At 39.4% G+C, this 27,161-nt stretch overlaps 1 protein-coding gene across 13 annotated transcripts in view; it reads left to right on the top strand.

Moving 5' to 3' along the window:
- Nucleotides 1-27,161, top strand: part of KALRN (kalirin RhoGEF kinase) — a 526,665-nt gene that overhangs the window by 302,420 nt on the left and 197,084 nt on the right. For all 13 annotated transcript variants that reach the window (XR_012623758.1, XR_012623759.1, XR_012623760.1 and 10 more), the window contains 3 exons: nucleotides 2,456-2,647; nucleotides 16,925-17,094; nucleotides 23,053-23,227. Coding sequence is in view for 10 of the 13 variants with exons in the window: in XM_074828701.1 (XP_074684802.1) it covers nucleotides 2,456-2,647; nucleotides 16,925-17,094; nucleotides 23,053-23,227 (537 nt within the window). In the remaining 3 variants the exon portion in view is untranslated. The remainder of the gene's footprint in view (nucleotides 1-2,455; nucleotides 2,648-16,924; nucleotides 17,095-23,052; nucleotides 23,228-27,161) is intronic.

Here is a 27,161-nt window from a genome sequence, read left to right as displayed (position 1 = left end):
AAACATCACTGTATGCTGACAGTGCCTGGCACAGCCCAGGGGAAACACTGCCTGTGCCTCTTTCCACATCCAGCCAGCTTCCTTGCAGAAAATCCCCTTTGCCTTTGGAGAACCTTGTGCTATACAAAGGGACTGCTGCAGGACCACTCCATCCTTTACTGTCTGTGCAGTGTGGCCAGAGCCTCTGTTGAGGCCAATCTGTACTCTTTTTTATTCCCCAAAGTCTAGGGCTCAGCCTACACCCTTTTAACCATGCCGTATATTTATATCTGATCATTGTGTTGGTGAACTCACCTTATCTAGATGTAATTAGGTACAGCATATGTTGGAGTAAACCTGTAATGGTTTTCAGCAGAGAAGAATGTAAGTGTGTTAGGGACAAATGCAGCAAAGCTGTATTCATACTGTTTTTGAACAAAGGTGATTGTGTCCCAAATCTGTGCCATAAGCAAAGAGTGAATGCATTTGGAAATATACTAAATATTGTAAATAAAAGCAGGGAACAGCCTTCTCCCCAGGGAGCTGGACTGGTGTTTGAGCAGTTGTAGTGGTAATGTGTGAAAAACCTTAGAGTGGTATAGACTTTGAAAAATAGTGCTAGCTTTGGCATTTGCTCCAAATACTATTGGAAGTGGATCATTCAGAAAGGATGCTGTTAAGTGAAATTGGACCCTAATTCAGATCATATTAAATGGAACATTTTTTACAAATTCTCAGCTAAAGAGGTTTCCAAAAAATGATTATTAAAACATAACATTTTGCCGCTGTTAACAACCTAACCATTATAGCAATGACCTGAAAGTGAGAGAATAAAAATTTACTATTGGTAACAAAACTGTCTAGAATATATTCTTCACAGTCCAAAAGGAGAAATGCAAATACTGTATATTTATAGTCAGCCCTCAGAAACTGGGAAAATGAACAGTGAATGAGCTGTTTTCTTTCTGCTTTTTATAACTGGAAATTTTTTCCCCCATTAAACGCTTGGAGGCCAGTGTGCCACCTTTGTATTGAATATTTTCTTAAGCAACAATTATTGACTGCAGCAGGATATTATCTAAGTAAGAACAACATAACGTGGCTTTTATGTTTGACAGTGTTCCTTTAATGCTCAGAATTACATGTGTGTCCACAGTGTTCAAACGTATTTTGTGTATATGCATCAAGTTAATGCATTTTTAAACTGAGGAGGATTCTCAGTAGGATTTTGAAAAGGAAAGTGCTACAGTTCTAGTACTGATGGGAGGTTAAAACTCCAAGTGGGAGCAGTCTTAGGCCAACACCGAGCATTTCTGAAGATCTCACCCAGTACTGGAAACACCCTTAAGCTAATATCTTTGTCTCTCCTTATTTTTGTGTGTTAAATGCTACAGAGCTATTGGCCTCAACTCGAGTGACGAAAGCTTTTCTATGGCAGCAAGGACTGGCTATGTTTAGTTGGCTAAACGTAGCTGACTGAACCACGGCTCCATGGCTATGGAGAACATGACTGCACTCCCTTTCCATTTCTGCTGTTATTTATGAGACTCTCTGGTGTATTAGTTCAGTGGTCTTTTCCAGAAACGTGAAAGAGGGAGAGAAAGGATGGGCAGGTAGTTTGAAAGCTGAGGTAAATTTGGTGGAATTCACCTCTGTTTGTCCACAGTCTGGCATGTCTCAGGTACATCACTTAGCTTCTGCATTCTTCAGTACCCTCTCTGTAAAGCAGGGGTAATACATCTCATATTGCAAAGGCCGTGGCTATGGGGTGAGTCTATCAGGATGACGAAGTGTTCAAATTCTTATGTAATGGAGGGCAGGTATGTGCCTCAGACAAACTGGAAATGATACCCCTCCAAAGCAATCTGAGCGTTACATATTGGCAGCTGCAAGCTAATCAAATAGACATTCTGTTTAGAAATACAATGCAGAACAGTAGATCAGAGGAAGAAATGAAGAAGGAACCTGAAGACACAGTCTTCTCAAGTTATCTCACAAAAGCCAGTAAAAGGCAAATGTTTCTTGAAGCTGAGACATCTTTGGTTAACATGATTACATGCTGTAATGTGATAGCTGTTGGGAGGCCTTCACAACGAGCTTCTAGCTAAGTGTCACATGAGGCACTGTAGGCTTCTGAGGTGGTTAGTCCCACTTGCTTCATTACATTATCTTTGAGAAATTCCAGGGGACTTGGAAATAAACAAGTGCACAGTCCTGTTGCTGTGCCTGGCAGGATTGGGCTGGGGTGGTGTGTTTCAAATAAGAAATTATTTCACATGTACTCAGGGATTAGTCTATGTGGCTTTATACATTCCCCTTTCACAGAGGGCAGTGCCAATAGGAATTATTACTATTGTTTTAAAACTCTGGTAATCATTTGCTTTCATGCCTTTGAAAGTATAAACAGCCTGTTTCAGGGGTTTACTTGCCACAGTTCTATTACTCATACTCCGTTTCTTGCTTTGTTTGCTGGTAGAATACATACACCAATGCAGACAAGCTTTTGGAGGCTGCAGAGCAGTTGGCTCAGACTGGGGAATGTGACCCTGAAGAGATCTATAAAGCAGCCCGGCATCTGGAAGTACGGATTCAGGACTTTGTCCGGAGGGTGGAACAGAGGAAACTTCTCTTGGACATGTCAGTCTCCTTCCATACCCACACCAAAGAGGTAAGATGTGCATGAGGGAATTTTTCTGTGTATTGCTGAGTGCTGCAAGAGTCTGACTCTGAAAACTCAGATGACATAAAAAAGGCATCTTCACCGCGCAGGACTGATATCCAGTTCATCTGATGCATATGACTAACTGTTGTAAAGAGGAAATAAAATGTGAATGAAACATATGAATGATATAGTACACTAAAATACAGGAACAGTATATCTAACATATCAAGCAGTGCTTAATTCACAACTAGAATGTATTGCTATAAAGTAAGAATTCTCTTGTGAGAACATGAGTTGATATTAACACATTAGGTCTAAACATGCTAGCAGTGTGATAAGTATCCTCAGAAGGATTCCATTTGAATGTCATGTTAATTAATGTAGCCATTATTATTATGTGTTACTGGAAATCTTACATTGTTTAATGAGGCAGACTTCACTTTTCAAAATTACGGTTAAAGAGCACATAGCCACGTACTGATACAGTGAATCAGTGAGGACATGAATAAATGCTGTTTAGTGTAATTGAAAAATATCCAGAGATAAGGCTGTCTCGCCAGAGATACAGTGGACAGGACATCAAATGGGAGGCCACTGGGGATGTAATTAAAGCATACTTCACATTTTTCTGCAGACCAAAGGCCATTCAGTGATGAGTGACATTTAAAGACTGGGTTTCTGCTGAGAGAGATGGAATTAGTCAGAATGGTTGTTTTCATGCTCTGCAGCATCTGTTTGCAAAACACCCTTGATCAGAAAGATGCTCTTAGAAGCTGAAAGCTTTGCCTGTGTTTGTTGATTTACATATTACAAACAAGTTGTGTATAGCAGGCTTCAGTGTGTTGGGGAGCCTCCTTAAATAGAAAGTGTATGCACACGTTCATATATATATATATATATATATATGGAAGATGGAGTTACAGTGTGTCCATTATAGCTGTTGATACATGAAGGTTTTCCTTTTACATCCTGCTTCTGCAATATACTAAAATCTAGTTACTTTAAGCTTGTGAATAGTACTATTGTTTCCAGAGTACCTCAAACGCTTGCAGCTATGTTGGTTTGCCACAGGGGAAACTTAATTGGTTATTTCCTCAGTCAAAATTATTTCATAACAGTTTCCTACTGTGATTAACCTTGCTTCACCTATGCAGGTGGTGACTGGTAACTCAAAGATAGGCATGACTCCAGGAAGTTATCAGTATAATATGTTTTCTATCATCTAAATTTCTTCTGATGATTACTGGTACTGTGCAGCCTAATGTGTTTGGGAACTCGAGCTTCCCTGTATGAAGGGTTTTGGATTGCAGTGCACTATCCTTGCTTCTGCCCTTCTTCAACAAAAAGGGAATTTGCGTGCTCCACTCACCTGGTTTTAATGAGCCCTGTTACGGTGTATAAAAATGCAGATGTATAAAAGTGCACATCTTTTTTGAAAATTACAAAACCAGTCTTTTGTGACAGCATCAGTGCTGTTTAGTAGATATTGAGAGTAAACCCTAGATCTCTGCTTCATTGAGATTTACCCATGGGACAGATTGGTGCTGCGATGCCTTTTTGGAAAGCTTGGTAAGTACTTTCTGTCAGTTTTAGGGAAATCCAGAGTGGACAGACTCCGGGTGCCTCTCTCTCTCCAGAGGGACAGTTGAGAGAGCTGTAACATAAAATGGGACATCAGCAAAGTCAGGGTGGACCCAGGAATCCACATTCATCAGAACGAATGACAGCAATTGGGTTGGGTGCAAAGAAGCTGCTAAAGTTATTGCAGTCTCCAGCAGTTCCCCAACGCTGGAGGATGCACAGTACCTCTGCAAGAGAAAGGAAGTTTTCACTCACTTATCCCTGTGTTAATTCACTCCCATGGGGGCCAAACACTCATCTTTTGCAGGTTTGCTGAATTTCATTGTGTGTCACTACCTGCCTCCTTCAGTGACACATTTCTGCATTGGTGTGAGTCACACAGCCCAATACCTAATTTTTTTGCCAAAAATATAAGTGAGGAAATTGCTGCAGTTTTAGTATTTGTCTGCCAGCTGTGGGGATCCCCAAAGACACAGTGAAGTAAGCAAAGACTTCCAGGGGTGAACTAGTACAAAGGGCAAAGCATTACAAGAAGAGAGCCTTAGCACATGTTTGGATCTGCATTTGCCTTTTTATGCTATAAATAGATTGGCTCAAGTAGAAATAACACGTTGTCTGGCCTTGCTTAGCCCTTCATGTGTATTGTAAAATGTGGAGTTAACCAATGTAATTGTCATTCTTCAATATGAATATAAAGCAGATAGCTGGATTCCTCAAAAATGAAGAAATACAAATGTCCTTCCTTTACCACCATGCCTATGATAGTATTACGTCCTTTCTCTGTTTCACACCAACTGGTCTCAGCTGGTTCCTCCCTAGGCTCTGATTAGGGCCCCAGGGAGACCTCCCAGCCTACAGAGCTAGGCTGGACCAAATGCAGGTTCTTGCTCTAGCCACTTGCCCACTTGTCCAGGGTGAGATCTGCACCATCCATGCTCATTTTGTGAAACTGCTTAAAAATAAATTCACTGTATTTGCTGGGATTTCAGTCCCAAACAACAAAGATAACATCCAGTTCCAATTTTAAACTCAGGATTTATCAAACAAAATTCCCTTTGGGTCAGTAGCAGTTTTAGTTGAGTTAAAGAGTTCAAAATCAGATTGAAATTATAGCAAATGTCAAGGCAAAAAATTCTTTTGCTGCAGCAGGAAAATACAGGGAGATCTGAGATCCATTGCTGCTGTTTTACGAGGAGGCATTCCAGTTACAGTGCTGGCACATGCCTCCCTGATTAACTTTGTCCCTCCTACCTGCCATGCTGTGCCTGTGCTGGACTGTATTATGCCCATCGAAACCCATCCCCTGGGAGTGTCTCGGGGCAAGGAGAAAGCAGTTTGGCTGGCATGTTAACATGTTTAACACCTGATATATTTTGCATTATTCTAGAAGGCATTATTAGTTATGTAATAATAACCATCATTATTAATTTCATCCTCTGCAGTTCTTACAACTATTTCTTAAACTATTAACAACTGCTTCTCTTATGTCCTTGGAAATGAATAAACAGTTCCCTTCATGTTTTCTTGGCAATAATGTAGAAAACTATGGCCTAGATGTATTTTTCATCTAAATTTACAAAATTCTTATTATTTCTTGCTATATTAATCTACTGAGACAGAACTGGTGAAAGAATTAAGTAGAATTGGTCTTAATGACATGTTTTTTGTGGAAGTATTCTAAATACCTTCCTACAAGGAACATGTAACTTCTGACATCTCCCTAGCACAGATGAATTGCATTTCTGATGTGATAATTCTCAGGTGGGGATGAGTACATTGATCGTGAATTTCACACTGCTTCACCTGTACTCTCTACACCTCTTCATCTCCGCATGTGACTACTCAGATTTGCAGCACCTGAGAAACTTTTAACAGCTCCCATTTTTAAAAAAGTGATCTTCTCAAATAAATGTTTCCTTTTGTAATCTACCTTGCTAGAATTTCTTCAGGACAATATACAGTGTTGAATTAGGGAGTCATTTAAATCCAGATGTCCCATGAGCAATGAAAGTTAAGAGTGGCTTTTTTATAATACAGTAGACTTGAATCACTGCTCGTTTCATGTGAAAGCACTATAAGAGGATTCTTTCTGCTAAACACTGACTTATACAGTTGAAGGTATGTGAAAAAGACTGTCAATTAAGCATAACTATAATTTTGATTAATTTTTAAGTGGCCTTACTTAACAATACCTGCAATAGACTGAAACGGCGACTTTCTGGTACTGTAAAAACATTTTAGAGGCACAAATTTAGAGCAGTCCCCTAAGTGATTGTTAGTGTCATAACTCATCAGTAATGTAGTTGTCCTATTGCCATGCCTGTAAAAAAGATGTTGTGTGTCCCACTGTCCTACAGTATTCATTATGGTCTCTTAGTTTATACTCAGTATTTTCATACCCTTTTAGGCCAAGGCATTCCTGATGGTGTGAGCAGAAACCTGGTATACCTTGGGAATCAAATCCAATTATCTATATGACAGGGTAAAGTTATAAATTATCACTGGGATAAATGCATTCAACAGACTTGTACCTGAATAATTTCTCTCAGGATTAAGTGTGATTGAATTCAGGTTCTTACTTCAAATCTGATTCAGTTATTAGCAGGATTGTCAGATCTTGCAGTTTTGTCACAAATCTCATGATAGTTGATGTTTTTCTGTGAGCTCTCAGCTGCTGAGATCAAATGATGATACAGGATTCTTGTCTGTCATTTCATTTTGTTTAAAAGAAAATAGTTTTTGAGCCTCCTGGAGAAGAGGTTGCAGATGTGATAAAATCACACCCTGAAGACTCAAAAACCTCAAGGCAAATAATAAAAACATCTTGTAATTCATTGTCTGAATCTTAATACTTTACATTGGTCTCACAGTTTTATACTTATGGTTCTGAAGTGTACTTTACAATTCCAAGTATAAAAATGTAGACACAAAGGAGCACTGTCACCATTTCCGTATAATTAAAAACTTTTAAAATCCTCTTGCATAGTTAAATGATGACTTAGCATCTTGTAGATGTCTTTACTTTCTGTACAAATTTTCTTCTCTGTTTAGCAATCACAGTTTTGTTTTGCCTGGCTTAAAGTGACAGGAAATACTGCTACCATCAGTTTCTGATACAGCTTCAGTGCTGGGAGTTTAAACAACAGTATAGAAAAGCCTGGGAATTACTTTTGTCAAGTAAGTGTTGAGGTGAGGCTACACATAGATAGCTCTGTGTGACATCTACATGCAAATAAATTCTTGGTTTCATCAGCGGGATTTTAAGGTTTTAGAATTAATGTAGGTGTTTAAGACCAGTGTATTCTCTGTATAACTGGAGCAAAGATTTGTTCTGTTACTTGTATTGGCTGATAATGCAGTTGCTAATTTAAGTTCAAGAAGGGACTTCACTGAATTTAGATCCATTTACAGTATATGGGTCTTACCTGAACTACAGAGCAGTTCTATAATTGCTTCATAGGTCTTTGGGGCATGAAAATCATGCTTTGCCACCTCTAGGTTTCTCATTTCTCAATGGGTTTCAGATTATCACTTTTGTGTTGTGTTGAGTCCAGCAAGACAGAAGCAAAAAGCAGGAGAGGCAGTAGTGTGATTTCAGGTCATGTGCCCTGTGCTTTGCTGGCCCTGTGGTAGGTCAGAGAGCAATAGGATGGGGTGCTCAGTGCCTTCAGTTCCATGTAGAGCCTGCCAGGTCTACCTGGCACACAGAATGGGGAGATGAGTATGCTTAGGAAATATTTAATGTTGAGAAAAATGAACTACCAAACTCTTAACAGGTTCTTACTGTACATGTGCAAACTGGAACTGGGCAGAAGTCTTCTGAGTGACCAAATTTGGGCAAATTTTCACAGGGATGACATAATGTATATTCTTGACATCAAGGCTAAACCCTGCAAAATTTCAAACCCTTGCTTAAAAGCATGGAGGGTCTGGAGCATCTCATGTGAGCAGAAATAAGACTCCTTTTCTAACACAGGCAAAATAACTCTTTTTTTCCCCTTCCTCTCATTCTGGACCTTTTACCTCAAAATTCATCAAGTTCAGCCTTAGGCAGGTACCTGGTATGGAAAGTTTCACTCTGAACAGCTTGTCTGATAAGGCTGTGAGAAACTGAGAGCAAAGTCCTAGACCATTAAGTGTCAGGCAACTTCCTATATAGACCTAAATTGTTTTGGTCAGCAGGTCACCTTGGTCACCCCATATATATCAGTGGGGTCACTCAAGTGAGTAATGGGAGTGGGTTTACCCTGTCAGTTAGGAACAGTAACAGTGTTTTATTGCAGGCACTGCTAACTTAATTTTGCTTGATAACCAAGACCTGTAAAATTAAATTCTCTCTGCTTCAGTTGAATATCATGATTAGGAGATTATTTCAGTGTAGTTCACTAATTTTGACAGGGCTTGGCCCTCACGTTCTGGCAGAGTTGCTGGGAAGCAAGGAGCAGAAAGCTCATGGAGCTAAGGTTGGCTGCTGTTGACTCTCATCAGAAGAGTTGATAGAATCTATCAAAGTTAATCATGGAGCAAACATGACTAGTTCTGGGATATATTGTATAATCCTGTCGTTCATTGTAAATTGACCTGGGATTCAAAGTTAATGTTACTGAACTTAATAATTTGTTGTTTGACTTTAACTGTTAATATTGACATTTCAGAGCAATCACCCATCAGCTAATAGAGACTTGTGATGAAGGGGATAATCAGTTTAGCAATTCCACTTGCTGGCAACTTCTAGAAGTCCTGAAAAGGTCTTGTTCTCTGAACATGTTTACCACAAAGTATTTGTCTTACACACTTAGACACTGCTCCTGTCCTGGACAATGCTTTTGTTCCCTTTCTCATATTACGGCCAGATTTAAAAAACAATGGAAGCATAAAACACTAAAATGACCCAAACTGGAAGTCTGCACATAAAATATTCACTGACCCTTTTCAGGATTAGAATGAAGCACCACGTGCCTTGCTTAAAAGCTAGAAATTTTGGTCCTTCAATGGGATAAAATTAACGGCTGATATACATACAAAGCAGCATACAAAATTGGACTTCAGAAATATCTGCCCCTCTTCTCACTGCAGGGCTGTGAAACATCAAACTTTAAATTTGTGCCTCTTACAAGTATGAACGTTGTTTTTGCTGGGAGCTGAATCAGTGTAGTTTGATGGGGGGAGTATTATAAGCAGAAAAATCACAAGATAAGGGGGAGAAACAAGCAAATGCTTTTATAAAGGATTAAGTTAACGATGATATTTAAAAAAAAAAAAAAAAAAAAAGTGCTCAGTTCCTAAACATTCTGATAATTCCATCAGAGCTGAATTTGCAGGCGGAGAGTAGAGGACGCGGGAGAAGTGAACTGCCAGAGCTGCACATACAGTTAACGTGTGTGCAGGCCTTTGCTTGGGTGGCAGATTCCTTGGAGAAGACAAATACGTTGCCAGCTTACTGTTATCATTCTGATAATTGGGGCTGTAGAGAGGGCTCTGCTGGTATAAAAAGTGTTATTTTTGTGTGAGCTATGTAAAAATTCACTTGGGATTATCAGCAATCAACTACCATGAAGCAGTAAAATAAGAGCAAATCCCTCTCCAACTCCAGAGCATAGACTGTTACTTTGACCAAAATGCAAACATTCACCAGTGATTCACATTGGTGGTTTCTTTGCAGAGTTAAATCTTGTCTGTAAAGCTACCAAAGATCTGGGATTGAGGAACCAAGACAGATGGTGTGGTGCAGGGTGTCCCTCTTTCCTGTCCACTTGTCTAGAAGCAAGATTTTTTCATGAAGGATTAAGAAGCTATGGATAAAGAAAGCTGTGGTATCCTGGCAGCACATCCCGCTCTTGAGCAGGGGAGTTTGAAGCACAGCCAGACCGCAAGTGAATAAAATTCTGCCATCTGTGACGGCAAAAAATTGTAAGACAGAATCAAGGTAATAATAATTAAATGCTTGTAAATGCAGCCACATAAACCAAATGTCAGGAAGTCAAACCTGCAGCAGAGTAAGGGCAAGTGCATGGAAGCAAAGTTCTTTACATCATTCTGCCATGTGCTAGCCAAAGGATTCCGCAGACTGCATTTAAGTTCACACTTTGCTATCTGCATTTTTCAGGCCATTCACCAGCATTTTGACTCACTGCTTGACTTCACTCAAGTACCATCACTGGCTTTTGAGGGCCCTTGCATGTGTTTGTGTGTTATGGAGACAGGTCTCCAGCCTGTATGCCTTGCTCTCCAGATAACAGTGGTTCATACTGCAGCTACAAGGGTATTTTATGAGCACCTTTAAATGGGATGTGCCAACTCTCATAAAGTACCCTTTTATTAGTCATATTACAGCCCCTTTTCCCAATTTCCTGAAGCTGATGAAGATGAGCTTCTCCCAGTTTCAGGATATGGGCCTGCAGCTTTTACTGCTGTATACAAAGGCAATGGAGTGGGCAGCCAGTGCCTGTGATAATTTGTGTACTGAGTAAATCTTCATCAGAGCCACATAGGGACATTTCTGTAAACTCAATAGACACATTGTATTGCACCTTAAGTAAACATATGCAACAGGGTCTACACAACTAGTTTAAAATGGTTACTGTCAGTGTAGTGGTTCAAGTTGATGGATACAATAAGACTGTTTGGTCTGAGAAAAGTCCCACAGTTTGTTTAATCCTTAGCAAGTTTCAGAATGATTCAGAACTGTCACAGGTGATTTATTTCTAGATTCCTAGGGTGCAGTGCACAAAGTTGCACAAAAAGGCTCAAAGCAGCAGATCAGGGTCAGCCTGCAAGTAATATGGCCAGTCACTAGAAAAAGCATAGAGGGAAGAGGTAGTGCAACTCCCATTTGAGAAATAATGAAACGTTTAGAACCAGTGAACAATTTAGAGGAAAATGTAATGGTACCTGCATTTATTTAAGTAAATTGCTAAAGTTGTAGTGTATGTTTTACGGCTATGGAAAGCTCCTCCTGCACCAAATTGTACTGTATTACACAGGTGTAAAGCTGAGTAAATCTTTTGATGTAGGAAGAACTTCTCCAAGCCTATTACCACTATAATCAAGTGCAGAATTTGATTTTCTTAGTACAATAACTGCAGTTAATTATATCCAGATTCATAATTACAAATAACTTACATTAAAATTACACTAGAAGAGGAACGTGTTTTTGCAATTCATGACAGTGGCAGAAGAAGCAGAGAACATGTACTTCTGATTCTTCAGTTATAAGCCAACTTTCTCTCCTAGTGTGAATAGTCCCTGAATTACATTTACATGACCTTGGGCTGGGGATCTACACAGTCCCTGATGTAAGCGTAGCTACCCAAATCATGTTTCCCTTGAGAGGAGATTATTTTGTGCTATATCAATCTGGGCCATGCAGGACTTGGAAAAAGCATCAAATGTTTAGGCATTGCAAATCCTTTTGCCATAGGCAAGGTTACTAATTAAAAAGTGTCAGCATACAGAAGCACCAGATGCAGCCCAACCAAGGATGAATGTCAAGAAATTGGCGAGGAAAAGGGAAAAAGCAAGAAAGAGGTTAGGAAGAGATCAGATGTTTTTTTTTCACAGAATGTTCACTTTCTTTCCACTCATCATTTCTTCCCTACTAGTTTGGTGGTATCTGACAACATTACTTCTTGCAGCAGAGTGTCTCATCAGCTATACCTTACCCTGGGAGTCACATATTGTGGCATTTTATATGTAGTGTCTGGTCATATCCCATCTTGTCACATTTTATTAGGTATGCTGTCATTGTGTGACACTGGTGGCATGCAGTCACGTTACAGCTCATCATTATATACATTGTTTTCTATGTTTCTGTTGACATTTCCATGAGACCTTGAATGTGACTTTGGAAAATGTTATTGAAATATGCTTCCAATTTATAACAACCATCAGTTCTTTCAACTGAAACAGCACTGGATGCATTCTAAGTGTGAATAAACATCAGCTGATTAAGGTTAATTGTGCTGAAAAATTTTATCTCCATCATGTTGGTGTGGGGAAATCAAGGTAGAAAAAGCAATTTCCTAAAGGCTGTGCAGTGAAGCTAGATTCACAACAACACTTGAACAGGTGCTTAAACATAAGCACAGGCTGAACTCCTTCCACAAATTAACCTGAACTTGGGGTCTATGTGACTTCCTAATGTGTATTATGAAAAAGCTAGATGTTACTGCTCAGACTAGGTTTGTATAAGTCTGGCATAGTAACAGAGGAAAATAGGGTTGATGGGCATCTCTCTCTGGAGCAATTCTGTTTGTGTTTGGGTTTTTTTTTCTCAACCTGCCCTTGGTTTTCTGCACACTTATGTTACAACTCATGGAGTGGAAGCAGTGCAAATCAGGTGGGAAAAGAGGGTCCCCGTATTTCACTGTATTCTTCTGTGTTCTGCTCTAGCCTTCATTGCTGTGATGGATGTTCACTTTACTGAGCTGTCATGAGCATCCTTTTGAGGCCTGCTCTGCAACACATGACACTTCTCTGACATAGTAAAGGCATAGAACATATACCCTGGAAAGTTGCTTGTTTCCATTAACATCCTTGTTTTGAACAACTAGCAAAAATGTTGTGCAATAGTATTTCTCATGGATTGAACTGACTGGTTCTTTGCTTTTCACTGGCCTTATTACTCGGTGTTTTTAAACTGGTTTTGAGGGGATCCAAACTCATCTCTGGCATTTGCAAATAGCAGCATATGAACACTGGGTGTTTAAGTTATTCCAGGATTTTCTTAGCAATCTCTCCGGGTTTTAGATTTTGTTTAAAGTGGTCCCTTGCTCTAAGTCAGAAGCATTAATTTCTAGGTAACAGGCACAGATGTCCTTCAAACCTCCAGTAAGTGGTCTCATTAAGTACTTCAGTAAAATGAAGGGTATTGCATCAGATGAAATAGCTGGGAATAAAAAGCTGTATTGTCTCTTGGATGGAGGGAAACTGCCTGTGTTTTATATCCAAGACAGACGCAGAAGTTGTTACAATGCATGAGAGGTGCCAGATGCTCCCCCAGAAGAAGGGGGGAGGGGTGTCATTCTTCTTTTCCACTGGTCTAGTAATCAGAAGAGAGTAGTTGTGCTTGCTTAAAGCCATGGCTACCTAGATAAATAAAGCCTCAGCTCTGGAGCATCTGCGGACCTTTAGTGTGGATGTTTTAGAGCTAGGTATTTGCCTTAGACTTCTGGGTAGCTGACAACTATAACATTTTTAGACGTACTTTGCATGGGTCAGATTTGTGGCTGGATCTCTCTGATGGACTTAATTTAGGTTTTACCACTAATGTGTTAACATTTCCATATCCAATTAATCATATCAAAGCACAGATTAATTTGAAGGAAGTACAAAGATTATTTTTGTGTTATTTCTTCATTGTTTTCCAGGATTCTGTATCTTTGGTTTAGTACATGTTAAGTAATACAATGCAGAGATTATTTCCTTTTCTGGACATGTGCATCACTGGCAAGTAAAGTCACCACAGCTGGATGTGAAAATATTGTGTTAGTATTTGAAATGTCTACATGCATCTACATATGCCCCCTGTACAGTAGTTTGGAATATGTTTATGAATGGGACAGGTGCTCACAGATTTTACTTGTGCTAAGAATAAAAGAAGTCAGTTTCTGCAAATATGAGATAAATGTCCTATGTAATATGTCAAATTTCAATGAAAAATTGAAATGGTTCACTCAGTCTAAGCTAGCTATCTGTTTAGAGTAGGTCACAGCATGAATTATGAAATGAGCAAGGTGACTGGTGATTTGGGGCTTAATAGTCAGGATTTTTTTAAATCAGTGGAATAGTTACATTGGAATTAAACATCAAGCCCTAATAGGGACTGATTTTCCTGAGCTGTGACAAACAGGATGTGATTTCTATTTTATGATTAACAGCTCTTCTGACTCTGGTATTACAGTGACATGGAGTTCATCTTTTCATTGCTGTGACATTCAAGTGGGGCTTGGTAGTAGTTTAGTTCAGGTGCTATTGTAGCCTATAACCTAGGAAGTTTTTAAATCAGGTTCATATTGTAAATTGTTCCTGAAAGATCTTCCTAATCTTATTAATATTGACTGATTCTTTGTATTAGGATTTCCCAGGGATTGGTGGAGTCTAAAGGATTAAAGGCCTCTGAGTCAAGGATGACCTAGATTCTGATAGATTTTATTATTCAAATCCTTACAATCAGAGGTCATTAATGGAAACATCTGAAGCTAATATGAGTTAATATATTTGAGTGCTTTCTGAAATTAATGAGCCTTTTGGTGCCAGGTGAACACAATACAGTTCAAGTGTTTCAAAAATATTTTGATTTAGATGCATACTCAAAAAGTGACTTAAGATCTTAAATGTCCAAATCCTTTTGACTGCTGCCAAAAGTCAGGTTCTGGAGACACTTGAGAACAGGGTTTTCCTCCGAAGTTGCAGTGGAGGATTGGAAACTTTCTCCACTGACCTAACATGATAATTTCAAGAAAATAGCAGATTCCTAACCATGAAGAAAGTTCTCAATTTCAATTTAATTTTTGTAAAGGAAATTCCCTGATTTTGTTTTAGTTATCTTAAGTGGAAAAATGAAATATGATGAAGAACACCAAGAAATTAAAAAACTACTGGCTTTCCCAGCTCAAAACAGAATTATGATTTATATGCATGGCCATTTTTCTCTTCTATATTTACAAAGTGCTCTATTACTTGAAGATCTGATAAGCAGAGAAAGTAATATTCCCCAGCAACCTGGTCCTCTCTTGTTATAGTCCAGCTGTCCCTACTGTTTGGGTGCAGGGAGCAGATCAAAACCAGGAAGATTCTGAATGTAATTCCTATATAAAGGCGTTAATGCATTTTGCTTTATGGTGGCTTCCCCAAGTTCAGCACCTGGACCTCAGGCCACAAATGAAAAAGCTTTCTCTTTGGTCCTTTAAAAATTTTTTCATTCTTTCATTTATTTCACAAGTCTGACTACTTAATTGTATTTTTTTTCTTTTATTAATAGTTGCCTGTTTATATCATGCCGTTCTCCTGAGAACATGAAAATATGTAAATAACCTGAGCAAAGACATTCCATTTTAGGCCAGTAGTAGGGTAGGCCATTATGATTATGCCATTTATGAATAAACAGAGGCGTTTACCCAAAATATTCAAAGCTGACTCTGAAAATCTAATTGAAAAGCCTTCAAATTAAACATGTTTTAAAACTTGTTTTGTAAGTCTGTCAAGCAAGGAGTCAGTAGCAGAGGTGGGGACAGAGCAGAGGGAGCTGGGCTCTCCCTTTTCTGGTATCATGAGCAGTACTGGGACGGGTTCTGATTTTGGTTATCTTGATTTAGGTCAGAGTGATATCCTTGAAGTTAGCAGCTTGAATATAGTGTAACATTGGATGATTGGCCTTAGGTTTGGACCCTAATTGTGAGAAGCCTAGCCAGCTGGCACTTAAGATGTCCCTCTCCTCCTCTCGTTTTACGTGGACATGCAGAATTCACAATCTCAGAAGAAATCCTGTAGGATGGGGATCCTGTGCGGCTCGTTTTGAACAGGAACATTTTTACCAGCTCTTTTGCCACCCCCACACAACGTCTGTCATCTGCTTCGTGTGTACCTCTAGCTCCCTTTGAGACAAACTGCTCTGCAGCTCCCTGGAACGGCAGGCAGAAGTGCAGCCCCCCTGCCACCAGCACAGAGTCCTTGACATTTCCCAGTCTACTGGTACAACATGTTGTTTCCCGTTCCTGTACTTCTCTGCTACCTTGCAGAATATACCAGCAGAATGTGGGTTAATGGGGCAGGCATGGCACAGAAAATAGTCTCTCTGGTGGAGTCATTAGGATTTGCTGGCAGACTGCCAGCTCAGTTGGTGCAATTTTACACTCACTTTTCAGAGCAAGCTTAAAGGGGAAACCTCCATTCGCTTTAAGCCTTTACAGCCAACGAGAGGCTGCTGGGCTTGCCTGCCACTGTCCAGATCTCTGATGAACAGCTGGCTGGAAATTCTCATCTAAGCACTTATTCAAATGATTTGTTGTTGTTTTGAAATTGGTAGTCAAGAGTATTTAAAATTAATGGATCTGCATGGGATTGATTGGTAATATTGCGGTCTCCTATGTTTGGGTTTTCCCAAAGTTAAAACGCAGAATCTGAGGTGTATTTTGAGGAGGGGCATAAGTGGCAGAAACCCACATTCCCTTCCGCCCCTCCCAAGAAAAAAAAAACAAAACAAAAGACCCAAACCTTCCACAAACCCCTCTGCCTAGAAGACATAGCTGAGCAGGCACAGCTAGACTTCAGCCAGTACCATGCATACATATCAAAGATTTTAGGTCTGTTCTGCAACAGGCTTCAGCTGCATGTGAAATTAATAGCAGCTGATAGCACACAGCTCCTGTAAGGGTTAGATTATCACAGCTGTGGGACACTGTAATTTGTTACTTGTGTAAAAAGTTAATCAGAATAATATAATTAGCTATTGCCATATAAAAACTGAAATGTAAATTAATTTTGGAAAATTTACCTAATATTATATTTATTTTACTTTGTTGCTTAAAATGGAATTGCATCAACCAGAATCAATAACCAATGGGTTTTTTTTTTTAGAAACTTTAGGTCAGTTTTTATGTGAAACATGCAGCCCTAGTTAATACTTACTGATCTGGAATTAGAGAGCAAAAGGGTTAAATCTCAATCCCTCTCTGATTTATATTTCCCTCCCCTCCTTCCCAGCTGTGGACATGGATGGAAGATCTGCAGAAGGAGCTCTTAGAGGATGTCTGTGCTGACTCTGTGGATGCGGTTCAGGAGCTTATCAAGCAGTTTCAGCAGCAACAAACAGCCACCTTGGATGCTACCCTAAATGTTATTAAAGAAGGGGAAGATCTAATCCAACAGCTCAGGTAAGCATCCACCTGGAAGACAGGTGTTGAGAAATCTGATGTATGGTGTGGTTTAGGTGTGCATAAATAGGGAACTGTAAATTAGGATTAATTGGGAGAGTTTATTAATTCTTTGCTTATTTATGATTCTTCAAATTCTTTGAGTATTTTGTTGAAATTGCAAGGAGTGATTTGTGTGGACTGATTAGAGTAGTTTATGGATCAGCATGGGCTCCTGTTTGACAGAGAGATTATTTATAAGCGCAGTGAATTGAAACAAATGTGTTTCAGGTGAATATTTTTAGTTGGTATTTATAGAAGATTGTTAAATGGTTGTGAGCTGAGGCCTCGTGATTTATATGATAACTCCTGATGTGTATTCTTCTTAATAAAATATACACGTGTCTAACAATCTTCATTCTCATTTTGCATACAACACCATTCTATTTATATTTGTCCATGTGGGGTTTATTCATAGTGTCAAAGAGGGTCTTATACTGCCAGTTCTACTTGCATTATGGATTAAACCAGTTCATTTTACTGGATTTAAAATACATGAAGAGACTGGCTCCAAGAAGTTGGGGGTTTTTTGCTTTCTCAGTCTGTAAGTGTAGTAGGACAAATGTTTGCAGAGCAAGATTACACAAAACTTGTAGTTGTGAGATCTCTCTCATTTGTTCTTATTTACAGTGGTTTTCTGTGTCTTTAACTTTATTGACAGCAGTGGAGTTTTCCTGCCTTTTAGTGATGTTACTGAGCTCAAAACCAAGTCCAATACATCACTTATTCTTTAGGTCTTTGTCACAGATTGCCTTTATCTACATGTACATAGTGGGTATGTTCTGTATACATATAGAATATGCAAATCTGACAGATCTGATGCATTTCACCAGAGACTGTCCTAGAGAGTTGTGTTATCCTCCTCACCCTGAGTTTTCCTAATCTGATGCCTTCAGTTCTCACATGAGAAGTGCAGAATGATGGGCCGTGATAGGAAAAGCCTAAGGTGCTCTAGACAGTGAAGGGCCCTGGTGGAGCTTTACCCTTAAGAGCCCTCATGGAGTCCCTGACTCCTATTACAGCCACGTGTTGAACTTTCCTCTATACTTTTTCCTATCACCCTGGATGCAGAGTCTTCTCCACTGTGTCAGGGAAGGAAAAAAAAAAAAAAAAAAAAAAAGCGAGATTTGAAAGGGCTTCTCTAGGTTTTGATTGTCATTCAGCCCTAGGCAGCCACACAGGAGAGCCTGTGTAAATTCCTAGTATGTGGCTTATCTGCATCACAGGGCGAGAGTGAGGGACCCGAGCTGTGGTATTGCTTGCCGAGATCAGAGTTGGAAGGGAAGAATCAGGAGTTGGACATAGCTGGGCTCCATCCATCCATTTGTCTTTTCTGATAAGTAGGAAGGAAACATGCTGTGTGTGGTAAGTGAGCTGCCAGAAGGAGGGGGTTTTTGCTAAGTATGTATGTATGCCCAGCCATAACAGGTCAGTCAAAGGTCTGCATGGTAATTCCCCTTTATGCAAAGAAACTTTTTGCAAAGTTTAGGGCATTTCTACAAGATCACAGAAATGGCAGTGAAATTCTGGACTAAAGATTTTTTGTTGTTGTTCATCCCACCTATTGGCATAACACCATTTCAGCATGAACACCCATGGAGAAGAGCCTGAAAGGGACCCTGTCTAAGCCCATCAGGTAGAGTGTGGGGTGGTTTGTGGGGTTACAGTAAGTGTCTGTATTGAAAGAGTCTTGGTGCTGGCTGTGGGATTGGCCTAAAGGCTTTTTGCCTGCACCTGAGTCAGTAGGAGAGCGGCATGTGGAGCTGGAGAGTGGCCAGGGCAATATCTGGAGCTGAGGTCAGTGGAGCATCGCTATGAATAGCAGTTATTGGAGAAGAGCTGGTGTAGTGGCTGCAAGATCATGCAGGGGAAGAGGTGAACTGGGATATCACATATGGGACTTCTGCTTTTTTAATGTAAAGTTAGTCAATTCTTATTTTCAGTCTTTGAAAAGTAAGGGTGTCCTCAGGTCTGAGACTTTTTTGGGAACTGGTGTCATGTCTAAACATTTGTGAAATGCCAAGACAGGTTTTGTGGCAGCTGTATGTAATGAAGAAATAGTTTGGGTGTCTGTCTTGTATTCTGGGCAGTGAGCAAGGTGGAACAGGATGAACATATTTGTGCAAAGTGATCCCCTGCTTCTGATAAAGTTAAGACCAAACACAGAACAGTTGTCTGAAGGACAGAAGCCCTGAACGCACGCAAAGATTTGCAGGGCTGAACTGTCAAGATGATCTCTGGTTCAAGTGCTGGTTTTGAGCACTAACTGTAAAGCCTGTATGTGATCCTGGATTCTTTCAAAAGTGAAGTAGAACTGTGTAAGAATAACATGAAACCACCTCTGTGTGTGCCCACTCTAACAGCTTTTGTGGCTGCTGGCAGAAATAAAAACCACACAGATAAAGGAAAGGAGAAAAAATTAGAATTGCTACAATCTTTCTTTAACACAGCATTTGACAATGTGGATCACCTTGTACCTGCCGTGAAGAATAGCCGAAGATTGCAAACACTACAACAATGAAGAGAATGAAATACACTGCTCTTATCAAGCATGTCATAGCACAGGTTAAAACCAATAAAATTAACAGGGCTTTGAAATACTTTACTTTTCTTGTCCTTATCCCTGAGAGTACAGGTGTTGGTTTAGAAAAGATTATTTGTGTAATAGCACTCTGTCTCCTCCAGATAGCTTAGGAAGAGCTCAACTGCCTGAACTAGTTAAATACAGTGCCTGGGACCGCTCTTCACAGAAGGTCTTCAGGACCTTCAGTGACTCTGCATCAGGAGACCATACCTGTCACAGTTAAAACAGGCCTGGCTAGCAACACTGTACATGTCATGGTTAGCATTGGACACACTTTTTTAACTCTTCCTTATCAGTCTTTTACTGAGGTGGTCATTGTTCTCAGTAGTCAACACGAAGCAAATCTTTTCAACTGCATTTCTAGGAGTGCTGCTTGGGGGCAACATTTCTGCACATCTGTGAAAGGCAAAACAATGACTTGCTCCAGTGAGATGTGGAAGAACAGGAATGTTAGGGGCAAAAAAGACAGTGAAGAGTTGTGCATCTTGCCTTCTTTGCAGTAGTTCAGTGTATGAGCTTTTGCTAATGGGTATGTTTCACTAAGCTTTCTCCCAGTTAAAGCACTGAAAGTGGTTTCAGAAGCACAGCGTTCATTCTGAACAAACTCAAGAGCAATGCGCTAAACCCAATTTTATGTAATGCAAAGTTTATTTTGTGGTTTTTTCCAATAATTTTCCTGCATTTCTTAACTCTAATTCATAACTTTTCAGAGACTAGTAAGGATCTTTTATGAATTCTTTCCCAAAATTTCTCAGCACCAGACAGAGGCAGGAAATCTTGTGGCAGAAGCATCCAATCTCAGAAAATTTTTTTTCTGGAAGGAGATCTTTCTCAAACCAGACTATATACGCATTGTCAAGGCCTTGTCTGAGGAGACTGTGAAGAAATACTGGATTATTGCACTTAAATTTTTGTATTGCATCAGCCCCTGAAATGCAAGCATGACTTGATTTGAAGAGTGAAATGTTTAATGAAAAAGAATTTCTAAAACCAAGTGTGTCTTTAGATCCCTTGAGAGATTATTCAACACCAGTCTTGAATAATTCATTGAGTCATTTAGATAACATATGAGTAGTAATAATCCTGCATTTGAATGAAGACATATTTCATGTCCTTTTACAGAAGACAGGTGCTGACTGAAGGAACCAGAACTTGATTGAATGTGGCCTCAGATTAAGCTGTAGTTTCAAAATCTCACCTTGTTATTTACATTCATCCTTCCTCTGTACAGCTGTAATGTGGAGGCAGAGAGAGATCTTGTGGTCACCAAGAAGGTAAAAACACAAGACTGACAAAGAGTGGGGCAGAAACCATATCACCTGGAGAGAGTAATAGTGGTGTAATATTCCCTCGTAAGCAAAGGAAGTTGGTAGTATTTGCTTCAGAATAATGCTGGTGCATCTGAAGTTCAGTGTACCAAACATAAAGGAAAAAGAGGTGAAACACATCCAAAAAGCAAACTGAAGAGTTAAGTGTTCTGTATTTTTAATTGTAATCTTAGGCTTCAGATGTTCAGGCAAATGCTTGTTCTGTTCCTTCAAGACACATAATGAAAACAGAATAACGTGTGTTTTGTTGCCTTAGAACCTCAAAGGTGTGTTTTAAACTTACCTGAAATTATGCTGTGTATCAGTGCCTAGTTTCAATTTAAGGCATCTGCAAAAGGTTATACTTTTTTATTTCTTAATTATGTGCACTGACAGTGTTCAATTAACATTTAAGTTGACTGTACATTGTTTTGATCTGACCCTATGTGATGATAATTTGCAAAGATCAAAGCACAAGCATTTCAGTCAAGTTCTGTAGAAAACTACAAATGCTTTGCTAGATGTGTATGGAGGGAAAATTCAACACAGAAAAGGGAAATAAAAAACTAAAAATTGGGAACAAATTAACACTCTTCCACAGTGGGAAACTCCATGGGCACCTCTAACTCAGCAGCCCAGGTTAGCTGGCCAGAGGAATGGCTCCCAGCTGCATTTGGTCCCTGTGGGACAGTGAGGTGACCTGGCAGCATCACCGGACATTTCACTCATCTTCCAATATTGTCAGCCAGTGCGTTACATGCGTGGGAGTTTGTTGGTGCACCAATAGTCCAGTATGATTTGTAATCGCACCTCCCCACACACCTTCTCCAAGGCGGAACTGGAGATTGATAGGAAATATTGAGGGTAAGAGCTGCTAGCTGACCCACTTCATCCTGTTATCCAACCAGTGCACAGGTCTTTCCAAGAGTGTATTTGGTAGGGTTTTCAGTTGTCTTGGTTTAAGTATGCTAAATAATGCAGCTGCTAGCACACGCCTCTGAGTGGGATGGACAGAGGAAACCATTGCATCTAAATCTTGTTTTAGCTGAAGTACCAAAGCCAAGATTAAATTATGGCTTCAGAGTTCCCTTTCTGGTTCTTGTTAAAGTTGGGGGGACCTTTTGTGGCACATTTGAGGATAAATTTCAGCTCTTTATGTCTGCAAAGGCTCTTTATCCGTAAAACACTCACCAAACAAATTTACTGAAGACGTAACAGACTGTAGGTGAGCCTAGTAATATATGTGAGAGTACAAATAGAAAAGAAACTGTCAGAACGGTCCTATGTCCATGCTAAGACTTCTTTCAGGTACAGTAAACTTCCCCTTGGTCCTACCCCACCAGTAAAGGAGTAGCTCCCTTCTGGTGCCTGTATATGGAAGGTGTAGGTGGAGCAGTATCTGGCCTATCACAAGCATGTCTAATTTCACTTACCCTAGTGAAAAGAAAAATCAGAGTCTGTCTTGCAGTGTTTGAAAGGTGTTTTTCTTTGGTGGAGTTTTTTGCACTGTATTCTGCATCTATTGCTGTACTATGTAATCCAGAGGAAATCAAGGCATCCCGATCCCTTGATCTAAAATGCTGGTAATTCTGATTCATTTAGTCTGTAAGTAATAAAACAAATGCACAAAATTAATTTGTAAAGGTCCAGGTGGCTAAATAGCCTCTCTGAGTTTGGTGTGAATGTAGGCTGAGCGGGTCACTCTGTAGGATTAAAGGGAATTGCCAGTCAGTCTCCTCAAGAGAGCCATTGAGATTGAGGTGTCATTCTCCTCTCCTCCCCCTCCCAAGCGTGTAAGTTTGCAGTGTCACGACAAAAGAAAGGATGATCCCCTTGTTCAAACTTTGTGCCAAGCTCAGGAGCTGCAGGATTTCAGCGAGTAGAAGAGATGAGTGTTGCATACACCTTTCCTCAGCCCTTTGTGCTTGGGTTTGCTTCTCAGCAGCACGCAGAATCACAAATGTGTAGTTCTTGCTCTTTTGCCTGCCTTAAAGCTCAGCTTTAACCATGCTCTCTACCTTGCTACAGGGACTCCGCTGTTTCAAACAATAAGACTCCACACAATAGCTCCATCAGCCACATTGAATCTGTCCTTCAGCAGCTCGACGAGGCCCAGGTACAGATGGAAGAGCTCTTCCATGAGAGGAAGATTAAGCTAGATATTTTCCTGCAGCTCCGGATTTTTGAACAGTACACCATTGAGGTAAGAGCTGGCTGCATGACCTGAGAAAGGTAGAGCTGTGGGAGAGGGAGTATATGTAAACATACTCTGTTAGGATACACCTGGAGCTGTTTGATCGTGCTCAGCTGTCCAGTGAGGAAGAGAGAGAATTACAACCAGGTTTTAAATTTGGCATGTTGAAGCTAAAAATATGTTTTAGGATATACTGCTAGAATACACTGAAATAGATTTGTGTCAGCTTAACTGACTTTGCTGAGAATCTGCCTGCTTTGCAGAGAAGCTTTGTAAGATGCCCATATTCTAACTCTTTATTGACACTAGTCACTTGGTGATTTGGAAGTTCAGTATCACTTATTAGTGAGGTTTGTCTCATCAGATACAAACATAGATGCATACAAACAGATACATGCTTGGCTTTAAACCACCGAGTGAAAAAACATGTTATGCATGAAAAGAAAGGATATTTAAAACTTAGGCTTTTTAAGCATTACAGTGGATTTATTTAAAAAGGAAAGAAAAAAAAATGAGGGGAAGTTAAAGTATATTTTTAGGTCCTCATGCAAAAAAGGTCTTTCAGTTCTGTTTTTCACTTCTGTTTTGAAATCAAAAACACTGGATGGAAAACTCATCAAAACATTAATAATTGAAGTATTCTTGGACAGAGAAGCTTTAGAGACTCCAGCTAATCACATTAATTACTTGCTGTAGTTCTGATAGGACATGATGCAAAAAGAACAACAGGTAAATTAACTTGTGCACAAAATCTGTGAAAGCCATGTGTCACCACTTATGTCCCTTCTGGGGTGTGTTTATCCTATTGTATCCCACTAGTGTTTTTCAGTTCATGGAACACTTTCAGGTGTTTTATGATGATATATTCCTGAAGGTATTTTTTGTAAATCTGTAGATAATCTCAAGGTGGGTATTGGTAATTAATGGGAGACTTAGAATGCTGTGTTATACTCTGTGTTTATTTTAAGACATGGCATGATGAATTATAGTGGAATAAAAGGCTGGAAACAGAGGCGTTTAGGTGTATTGATCTATAATTGGATGCCAGAGATGGAAATCAGTGAGGAGTATCTGAGTCTTCCTATTGTGACTGCATAGTTGAGTATTGTACTGAAGTCTGTTCTACACTGCTTGTTATTCATGTAAATTAGGATAGTTTCATTTTACTTACCAGTTATATACAGCCTCCTTGATACCAAGAGAGTATTCTTTGTGAGCATGTGTGTTTAAGTATAAATGTATGTATTTCATGTCAGATAACATATTTTGCCTTAAGAATGCTACAATCAAAATTCAGGAGCCTGCAGTAACTGTAGTATCTCCTATATTTAAATAGAAGATATTTTGATACAATGGTGTGACAAATGTTGAATAATTAAGACTTTTACTCTAAGGATATAAATGGGGTGTCAATGCATATATTTGTACATACCTATAAATAGCACCTGTGTTTTCAAAAATGAAGCAAAAATATGAAAAGCAGTATGTGCTTCTGGAACACCCAGATGTGTCTGTAGGCAGTATATGATGAACACATGTGAGTCATTCATTAAGATCTCAGCCTGTGTCACTGCAAATTCTAGGTCTGAACCTAGAATTATTCTGATTTATTTAAAGATATATAAAAAAAAAAAAAATCACTGTTTTCAAATTCTTTTTCTTTGTACATAGTATTTCAATCAAAGATCTCAAAGGCCGTTACCACCATGGATTGCTTTACTGATGGGGCAACTGAGGCATCAGGAGATGGTGTGACTTATCCTAGTCCCCTCCATATCTGGTGCCAGAGATGGGAGTACTATGTGGATCCCTGTTTTGTTTCTGCATGAATCCTACTTCTGTGTGTTCACAGACACGTTTGGAGAGTCTGTGATACATTAAGATATTTAAATTTGGAAATGTACTTCAGTCTTCTAAAATAAGATTAGCTAGAGAGGATTTAAAAGAAAATCACCACTTTGTTGTCACTGTAGATTTGCTATTTTTTATCATAAGGACATCTGAATTCCCTCTGCAAGATTAATATTACAAGGAAATCTGAGAACATGTTTCATAGGGAGTCTATGAGCAGATGATTTTATTTAGAAAGCTCCCTCATTCTTACAAATATTTTTTATTTTAGAATAATTATGACAATTTATAACTGAACACACAATGAAAAATATATCCAGGTCAGTATCTTAAATTTTATAATTACATCCAGGGCTTAAACAAGAAAAACAGTTTGATGGATAATAAAAAGAAAGGCAATTTGAAATAAAATATTAAATGACACATGTATGCTGTGCATTTCAAGCAACAGCTGAATTGGCTCAAATTGACACAATAATGATCCTTAGAAAGTAGATTGCAGTCAGTTGCCTCAGCCATATAATAAAGGTTCCAAGTCAGTACGAAACTGTTACCAAAATTAACAAAATTATCTCATGCCATTGATGAGAAGCAAAAAGATTTTTTCATCACCATAATTAAAAATGATGTAGTATTACTAATGGTTGACTATTCCAAGCTTTTAAGGGAAAAAGGTGATGAAATTTAAAACAGGACATTAAGGTTTTTTTCTACTAAAGACAAGTAGCTTGAACTATAACTGGAAATGTATTTAGGTTTTAATTTTCCATAATAACCTAGATCCTGCATAGATTAAGAATAGTAAAATAATGTGTACCAGTATGATTGTCAAATGAATTTCTCCTTTTCTACTCTAGATAAGTCCCCTTCCATCTGTCCAAAGAGCAGTGCCATATTGAACACATCCCTAACAAAACCCCTCTACCTGCTGCAGCCATGTTTATCTCTCTCCTTCCTGCACCCACACAAACCATGTGCAAAAAGTGGGCCCTCCACCTCCCAAACTAGAACCCCTTTGTCCTCTTTACTGCTTCTGTCTTGGGAAACTGAATGCTTGACATTCTTCCCCCTCAGGTCGGTGTTCTCACCCTTGGTTCTTGCGTTCTTGTGCTCCAGGGAATCCCTTGTGATGAGGACCCTTCCCTCGGAACTCTGGTGGGAGGAAAAACTTGCATCTCTCTAGTGGAAGCCAGAGGGATGTGGTTGTGCGCGCCCATCTGCTTCCAACAGCTTTAGGGAAGGCTGCACATTAGAGCTCAGCCTCAGGGAACAGTTACATCTCGTGATGTCTTTTTCCATCCAGTTCTGGTACCGAACATTTTTGATTCTGTTAATTTTCCTTACTACCCTCTCTCTCTCTCCTTTCTAATTAATAAGGCAAACTGAAAGTATTAGGAATTTTTTTTTAACTCACAAACGGCAACTGAGTGATTTGCCTTTAGTTTTATTTAGAAAGTATCTGTCATTTGTTCTTTGGAAACTTTCCTGCTTTTAGTGTTCTCCCCACATGTTGAAATCCATGCCATAGATCAATCACATGACCCTTTCCTTTGGCACTGCTTCCTAAACTTGCACTGTACCCACCTGCTTTGTAGCCCTCCTGGTTTTTGAGCTTTTCTGTAATCTTCTTTTCTTGACAGAGGTTTGGAGTCCAGACAAACTTCAGAATTAATGATTACTGCACGAGCAACACTTGCTTCCATCTATTTAGGCATCATTGGACCTTTCATTTCAGTGAAATCTCCCAACTATTGTTGCATTTTGTCTTCAGGAAAAGTATTTTATGTAAAGAGAAGCCACCTGCCTATTTCTTTGGCAGGGCAGACCAGCTGCATTCATTTAGAACTTCTAAGGACTTCTAAGCTTTTGTATTGTACTTGAGTCAAGGCAGGTTTGGCAGATATGAATTTGAACCCACAGGCAAATAGCATGTGCTGCCTGTCCCTTCTTGTCTTAATCTCATTATATTGACTGATATTTACACTCTGGGTTCTTGGGGTAAATTATGAAATCCAAACTATGGCAACACCTGGAAACAGACATAACAGAAACATGAGAGAGCCTAGCTATCCCTATGGGAAGCTGTTCTGCC

Source organism: Strix aluco, chromosome 6 (assembly GCF_031877795.1).
Source record: "Strix aluco isolate bStrAlu1 chromosome 6, bStrAlu1.hap1, whole genome shotgun sequence".
NCBI classification, from domain to species: domain Eukaryota; kingdom Metazoa; phylum Chordata; class Aves; order Strigiformes; family Strigidae; genus Strix; species Strix aluco.
The sequence above is the reverse complement of the archived record's forward strand: the minus strand, read 5'-3'. Positions and strand labels throughout refer to the sequence as shown.